Source organism: Lactuca sativa, chromosome 8 (genome assembly GCF_002870075.4).
Source record: "Lactuca sativa cultivar Salinas chromosome 8, Lsat_Salinas_v11, whole genome shotgun sequence".
Lineage (NCBI taxonomy): Eukaryota > Viridiplantae > Streptophyta > Magnoliopsida > Asterales > Asteraceae > Lactuca > Lactuca sativa.
This window is the reverse complement of record NC_056630.2, coordinates 182,396,087-182,404,918: the sequence shown is the minus strand read 5'-3', so window position 1 is coordinate 182,404,918 and position 8,832 is coordinate 182,396,087. Positions and strand designations below refer to the sequence as shown.

Genomic DNA, 8,832 nt, shown 5'->3' with positions numbered 1-8,832 from the left:
ATATTCGAAGTCTATGCCGTCATGCTCACAGATGTAAAACTCTGTAACAACTTCCAAGAACTCTTCTTCGTCACGATAACGAACATTGTTACGTTTCGCATAATTACATGCTCGATTGAACCATGTCACTTCTTCCTTTACATCCATCCACTTAGTAACAACATCTTATTTTTCTCTTTTTTGTCCTTCTCCCATCTCATGGTTAAACAAAATGTTATGCGACTCCATTCATCACCAATTAGGCAATGCGGGGGAGCAAGTAACAATACACCATCCTTAACACTTAGCCAGCATCGTGTTAGAACTAACACCTCGTTTGTCGTCCATGGCCTTTCAGAATTGGAACCAGGTACTTCATTCGAAGAACTTGCTGCATTCGACGACATTTCTAATAATGGGAGTTCGCTTCGTTTAGGTGATTTGGGTGTTTGGTTTTTAGATCTTAAACATCTATTTATATAAATAAATAGACTATGAATTAATACTTTGACTACGAAATGGTTATATTTGGACTACGATTTTCAGCTTTATGCAGTGTTTTGTCTTGTCAAACTGTCATTTATCTCTTGTCACTTAAGGGTCCCACTGCGATGTGCAGGTTACTACAGTGACTTGTCATTACTGTCTAGTCATTTCAAAGTTGGACTTCTCATTACTGTCTAGTATGTATAAATACCACTTATAGCTCCAGTTTAATACAATATCGACTTTATTATGAGTTCCTCACACAAATTTGAATTTTGCTCATGCAACGAAGTAGATTGTTACTACTGTGATTCGGTAGACCCTTTTTTTACACCCTCTTCAGCCGGGCCATATATGTCACATGAAAATTTTGAAGAATTAAAGAAGGCTGAAGCACAACAAGAAGAGGACAAAGAGTCATCCCGACTTCTCACTCAACTTGCTAATGATATTGAATCGGAATGCAAACAAGCTCAAGAATGGATTGACCTCAATAAAAACAAAATCAAAGAGCATAAAGATTGGATAAAAAAGAGTAAGAAGGCAATCAAAACGACTGAAAAACGGCTTGCTGAGAAGGATGAGCAGTTGATACACATTATGGTAAAAAAGGATCGTTTCGAAGACAAAAATGAGAATTAGGGATGACTATATAACAATGGAGAAAGAGAAGTACCCGTTGCAGTTCCCTGAGTTTAAAAATTAGTTACAAAGTTGTTGTAATATTATCATGAAACAGATTAGGTTGCCAAAGGATCGTTTGTTGTTTTTTTTAAATAACATGTTGTAACTGTTAAAAAAAATCTGCAAACTATATTTTATAATATAAAGGCTTCATTCACTGTTATAATCAACAAACTTAACTAAAATATGAAAGCATAGCAATGTCTTGTAAGAGTTAATAAAAATATTACAATACATAATAAGTTAACAACTCATCATTACTCTTAATTTCAAGGTTGTTTTATATCAAAATCAGCGTTATAGGTTTGTGAGCAACCCGCTGAACCACCAATATTATATGCCATTTCTGCAGTAGAAATTATGTGACCTGCTCTGCTACCGGACGCCCTTCCAGTACAATTATTTCTCGTGTGTCCTAGTTGACCACATGTAGAACACTCTTTTATAATTGGACCCTCGCCTTGGGATGGAATGCGGTCTGTGTTTCTTGGCCTGCCTGGCTGATGTTTATCCATCATCGGGGAACTCCCATTCGGATGGCTTCGGCAGAGGGTTTATTGATTCCTCATATGTTTTCCTCAGTGTTTCGGTAAGGTAAGCATTTAATGCAAACCTCGAGCAGTCTTGGTAATTGTTCACTGTTAAACATCTTATGACATGACCACAAGGTATCCCATCAAGTTGCCAATGCCTACATGTACATGTCATATGTTGAAAATCAACAATCACATTTTGTGCCCCCTTTTTGACCTCGCATTTCGTATTTGAGATCATGCGAACATCCCATTTGGTAAAAGTTTTCTTGTTTTCTTTTACAACTTCATCCGCCCAAGGGGTAAGTGTTGTTGTTGCTTCCGCTAAAAAACAGTCAAAATGAAGAAGTTAAGATCAATAACATCAAAACTAATAAAACATTAATATTACAAATTTACTTAATACCTGCAAAGTTACGTCTTTGAAACCACCATTGTTGCATTGTAGCACGAAAAAAATCGATCAACATAAGTATTGGCACCTTATGTGCGTGTCTAGATAATGTATTTATAGACTCCGCATTGTTGGACGACATAAGATTGTATCGGTTCCCTTTAAAATGTGCCCTTGAGCAGGTTTCTGGATTTATACTTTTTAAGTACTCCCATACTGATTCTTTTGTCTTTTTCATAACATCCATGGCAGCATCAAAAGCATCAACTGTGTACGCCCTACACGCCTCCCAAAAAATTCCTTTAACTGTCTTACTCTTGCCGAATCTAGATACTATGTTGAAATACAAATGGACACCACATATTCCATGATGAGCGTGAGGAAAAATGTTGGCAACGGATGTTGCTATAGATGGAGACCTATCAAATATAATTGTAAGCTCCTGCATATTTCCTATGCAATCATGTAGTTTTTGAAAAAACCATGTCCAAGAATCGGTACACTCATTTTTGCATATACCATATGCAACCGGTAATATTTGATTTTGTCCGTCCTTAGTAATTGCAAGTAACATGGTACCTTTGAACTCGCCCTTTAGGTGAGCTCCATCTACTACTAGGGTCGGCTTACAAAAATTGACGAAAGCACGTACCTACAATACATTGTATATCTATTCAAACACACCAAAATAAATATTAAAAAATTAAATTAGGATATGATAATACTAACCGAGCAACCGAGTACGACGTACAAAAACTCAACGCAATCATCAGCATCTCTTTTAATATGTGTGACAGTACCCGGATTATGTTTGGCCAAGTTGTGACAATACTCCGGAAGTTTGGTAAAAGAATCCTCTTTTGTACCCCTTAACGACAACAATGCATATTGCTTCGCACTCCATGCCTGATGGTATGAGATATTGATATTCAATTGAGCATTCATATCATTAACAATTTCTTTTCCCCGATAAACTCTACTATAGTCTTCAGCCAAAACATCAGCAACATATTCACCCAAAACATATTTGTTTGCTTGTCGATTATTAGGTTGCAACAATGTTGAAGAACATGTGTGTACATCAAAAAATTTATTCACTTGGAAAAGTCCATCAGAATTTTTAATTGCTTTTGCTCTTAGTAACCAAGAACAATTTTTCGAAACACACACAGCTTCATACCTTGATTTGGTAGATCTACTTGTCCTCGTCTGGAAACCTTCTCGAAGACATTTTTTACCAATACACCGCTTTAAAAGTTCTTTGTTCTTAAATATACTCTCACATTGAATCTTTTGAAGATTCATGTCTACCATCTGTGTTGGGATATCTTCATTAATATCAACTGGCCATGCTGGTACAGGGGGCATACCGTGAAAAAGGTTATCGGGAAACTTAGCTTTAACTTCATCACCCAACTCATCTCTATCGGAATTGCTTTGTAGCTCGGTTATATCTAAACATACATCACCAACATCAACATAATGTCCGTAAACATGATTTTTTTTCATTTTTTTGACTTGAATTTTTTTTCTTTTTGGTTTTATCTACCACGCGCCTATTCATAAGTTTAACTTCTTGTTCAGCAACATCATCACAACGACCACCCACATAGTAATTCTCGGGATCCACATAGTGAATAGGTGAATAACTAACATTAACATTTTCAGCAACACTGTGAAACTGAGGTACACTAGGAGTATTGAAAGTACCTATCGGATCGTTGCTCCCTTTATAACTGCATAAATTACCAACAAGCTGGTTTCCAATTTCACCACCCCCATTAACCTCCTCAACCTCATCAACCACCACAAACACTTTCACAACCCTTCCTCCACTACATTTGATTACGTTTATCAACATTCTAACATCCATGTCTTCAACTATAGCTATATAATAATTTAATTCTGGATGGTAGAAACGAAGACTAATTCTATATTTGTCTAACAAACCAATTTTGCTTCTTACCAAAGATACAAAATCACTATAACTAATATACTCAGAAAATATCAAAGCAAGTTCAGAAATACCTCCCTGTGGACATATGTATTCCAGATTAGTTCCATTAACTTGTCATCTCCCACCGGTTACAAGACAAACCAAATATTAAATCATTTTTTGAGCAAATTGTAGAGAGAGTTCCTAAACAAATAACAACCAAAATGATATTTTTTCTACAAAACTTTTTATATAGCAACATGATTTCGTAGTCAAACCAATTCATTTCATAGTCAAACTTAAAAAAAAATACAAAAAATACCACGATTTCGTAGATAGAGTGAGAGTAAATCGCAGATGGACCTATTCCATCTGCGAAATTACCCCTATATATACAGCAAAAATATTAAAAAAAAAAATTAAAACCACATGCAAAAGTACAAGCACCCAAAGCACAGCTGTGCTTTAGGTGCTTGTACTTTCGCAGATGAGAAGCTCATTTCGCAGATGGGGCATCTCCATCTGCGAAATCGTTGGCTAATTTTGTAATTTCGATTTTTTTTTGGCTATTTTTGTAATCCCATTAGTGTAAATGGCTATTTTTGTCATTTTCTCCAAGAAAAATGTCTGCTTCCTACTTTGTCTCTCACAACCACAATCTAACAGCCATCTATTTCTCTTCTCCAATTCGACGTGCAACAGTTGGCTGTCGACGACCCCTCTGCCACTCCGACCTCCACCGGTCTAACCGTCACCCACTCATTTATATGAAGCTCAGACAGAGGGTTCTCTATCAAAAGTGAGGTATCTCTCAACCATCTATTTCTCTTCTCCACTCCGATGGATGAAAACCGGCTTCTGAAGACCATGTACTCACTCCGACGGCAATTTGAAGGTGTGAACGTGTTGTAGTGCTTTCTCTGTAACTATGAATATTTCTCCCTTTAATATTTTATAACTTATGTGTGTTCCATCTTTATGACTAAATGCTTATAACCGAATTTTGTTTTTATCGTAGTGGTAGAGGATGGCCTTATGTTGTTTGGTTTTGACTAAAGAATTAAGATCCACATTAATGCTCTGTATTCTTACAATATATTAAGCTGAGTGCAACTTTACCTTTGAAGAAATTATTTCTTAATGATATATAGATTAAATCGCTGGCATTCTTTGAATGTTAAATTTATTATGCTCAAGTATCTACCATCTTTAAATATTAAACTTATGTGTACTTTGTTAGAACAATCTGGAGTATTTAAGTACCAATTATATTTAAGTCATTTAAACTTATATTGTTTGATGTTTCTCAGGTTTGTGTTCATATAAGAACAATTAAGCACCTCTAAAAATCTTACAGGTATAGTTTTCCTTCCATTTCTTTCTAATTATAAGTGTTTACTAACTCTTTATACTACAATTCCTAAAGGTTATTTGAATATTTCTTTGAATTTGATATAACATTAGTGTTTATTGAAGTAGTTTTGCAAGGAAGGAATGGTTCAGTCTTATGTTATATTGAAACAGGTGTTGGTAAAGCATTCATGATGTTAGGGATGGTTAAGAATCCATGTGTAATTACTGAGAATCTTTAGTCATTCACTTGTAAGTTTTTCTTTACATTCATGGTGTTTGTGTTTTACTAAGAGATTAAATATTTTTGAAGTTATTTTGCATGAATTATTAGAAATTTATAAATCTATACCATATAGATGTTTGGTATAATGTTTAAAACGTGGATGTTATCATCCGCTGGTTGGTTATGGATGCTTTGGAGAAAATCAACCCCATGAAGTAGGTAAGTCAAATGATTTGAAACCAATCATAATTTCATCCTTACAAACAATAAAACTCTAGATAGGAATTAAGTTTTCATCCATTTTAAAATTGAAGTTTTCGGTTGTGTCACAACTAGCATTTTTGCTAGGAAATTCTACTCTCGTGCAATTATTCACCTAGTGTAATAACTTGTACACTAAGAGAAAATCATGCTCTATGCTCATTCAAATACACCTCATGTGTTCAACTAATAGTCTGAAAACCATAGGAATCCCGGTTTGAATCGATATTGGACTAGGATTTCCTTATTGCGCCTAATGGACCAGTAAGCATCCAACTCGACCATTTTGGGCTTGGAAACCCTATTTGGATTCTAAATGGACCCAATTCACAAATCTATAACATTTTGGACCATTTGGGCCTAGAATGATTCATTATAACCCTAATGGGCCTTATTGGGCCACAACAACTCCAATTAACCTTAATGGACTTTAGAACCCATTCTTTTATACTATTGGGCTGTGAGATACCCTAAAGGCCCAATGGGCCGAAAATTTATTTTTGGGCTTCATTAATTCGAACAATTTAAGTAAAGACTCAAATCTTCTCAATTTCTTTCTTACTAGCCCAAATCTCGGCCCAACCCACATTATGCATACAAAAAAAGGAGAAAAGGTGATTTGTTTTGCAAGTGCCACCTCAATGTTACATGGTGGTCACCCATGCATCATAACCACCATGCAACAATGTAATTTTCCCATGTATCTAGGCATGCTTCCTCTCTTCCCATCCCTTCTTCAAACTCACGGCCATAAGGCCTCCTCACCACCTCATTTTCTTTCCAAACTATTTCAAGAACACCCTCTCTAGAAAACCTCCTCCCTTCTCCAAATTTTCGAAGATCTAGGGTTGTTCAAGGAGATTTCCACCAAAAATCATCTTTCCTTGGTAAGTCCTTACATATCTAAGTTGTATAACTTCATTCTTATGTTAAGATCACTCCTTCTAAGCATTTTTTTGATCATACTCTTAGAAAACCCGCATAAGTTCGAGATCTATTCAAGGAAGGCTTGCTAGAACCGAAACCTCTTCCATTTCTTCTTCAAAACCGAGAACAACAAGCAAAGGTGAGTTCATACCCCTTGTTTTCGGTTTTCATATGATTTTGGGGGAGAATACAAGTTGCTTTGTGTAGATCTATGTGTATATGCATGACTATGTGTGTTTTCCATGAATTATTTGGTGATTATGTATTGATTACTTCATTAATCTAAAAATATGTTAAGAACTTGAAGTTTATCACTTGGATCTTCATAAGAACCTTGAGAAAAGTATGTTTTATCACATATATCACATATAAACTTGTATATCTGAGAATTATACACTTAAATAGCAAAAATGAGTGTTGTGCTCAAAGATCTATAGCTTATACTCAAAAATTAGCTTTTGACAGGAAAGTTTTAGCCCAATCTCGAACTGTTTTGACCCTCTTAATGGAAGTATTTTTCAAAACTGTTTTACATGGATAAAGTTCAGATTTATAACTTTAAAATGACTACTCTCACGTTTTCGTATGATTTTTCTACAGTTTTTGGAGAATTTTACAAACCTGCCTATCATATTTGAAATAATTTCGGACCAACCTGTGAAGGTGAGTAATTTCACACTAGTTTGAGGCCATCAAAAATTATGAGAAAAACTGTGAACGAATTAGACAAAATTTCCAAACTTCCAGAATTTACGGATCCAAATTTCGACTTACGATGAATTTTCTACGAATTTTCCAACAACTAGGTCAGAAAAGCCCAAAACTAGAAAAATGTGTGTTTTCACAAAAATCAAGCCAAAAGTGATATTTTTGACAAAAATGGGTTTAAAATGTTATTTTTACCACAAACTAGTCATCAACACAAGTTTTGAACAAAATGGAGACTAAAGTATTATTCGTACAAAAATTGGGCCTTAATTGTAAATTTTTGGCTTATTGGGCCAAGAACGTCATTCTTACAAAAAGTGGGCTTTTATGCTATTTTAGTGAATACTTGTACCAAAACCAACGATAAACTAATAAACGGATTAATTTGATTATTTTCTAGCTTATTGGGCCTTAGTGGCACTATTTACATCTTTATTGGGCCTCATTGACCCATTAACATGTGCGACGGACCTTGGATACTATTTTTATGCTATTTGGGCCTGTAAATACCTTACTTGTGAAATGGGCCTTAGTTGTCCTTTCATATATATATATATATTTCGGGCCCATGTTATATAATTTCATTCGAATTTGGGCTTTTAAATGAGTTACATGTTTATAATCATAACTACACATCCATCCCTATGACATAGGACGAAACTGACAGGGAAACCACATCTTCGATATGGCAAACGAGCTGGATTTGTGTCAGGAGGAGTTATTAATATTGAAGATACTAATGTTGCTACTTCATATGCAGGTAAAGTAGTAGAAGATGAGAACAAGGAGAAAACCATTGAACAAACCAACATCTCCTTGAACTCTGAATTTGTTGCTTCGAACTCAACTGCTTCTGATCAACCTGCCGTTGAGAAATACAGGCCACCAATTCCAACGCAACAGAGTTCTTGTGGCAAGTGTGCATGTGGGAACAACAAGAGACAAGGCAAGGATACGCCACCAGGGGCAGGAAGAAACAATTTCCTAGTGAAGAAAAAGACTTGTTTTCACTGTGGAACACCTGGACACATTGCCCGAAACTGTCCAAATCGCGCATACGTTCCTTACTACGAATAAGGCTGGGAGAACGCGCCAAGAGAGAGATACTCCAAAAGAAACCCCTCAAGGTCACAATTCAGACCATGATGACTAGAACGCGCAGAAGGCCAGGAATCCGAATCCCAAGGGCAAGAAGAGAATGTCGGCCAAGAAGCCAAATCAAAGAGATGATCTCGTGAAGTCAAAATCAAAGTCATCTCGAAGATCGGCTTCAAGTTCCAAAGCAAGTACTGAGCCACCTATCGGATCAAAAAAGAAATGGATTAAACCCAACTACAAATGGGTTCCG

At 35.8% G+C, this 8,832-nt stretch overlaps 1 protein-coding gene across 1 annotated transcript; it reads right to left on the bottom strand.

Moving 5' to 3' along the window:
* Positions 1 to 2,702: 2,702 nt before the first annotated feature.
* On the bottom strand, positions 2,703 to 4,305 carry LOC128127886 (uncharacterized). The gene is made up of 3 exons (XM_052766613.1): positions 3,787 to 4,305; positions 3,276 to 3,530; positions 2,703 to 2,746 (listed from the first exon to the last, which is right to left on the bottom strand). The coding sequence occupies exons 1-3, from the start codon at positions 3,947 to 3,949 to the stop codon at positions 2,703 to 2,705; spliced, it is 462 nt and encodes a 153-aa protein (XP_052622573.1). The 5' UTR covers positions 3,950 to 4,305.
* Between the last annotated feature and the right edge of the window lie 4,527 nt (positions 4,306 to 8,832).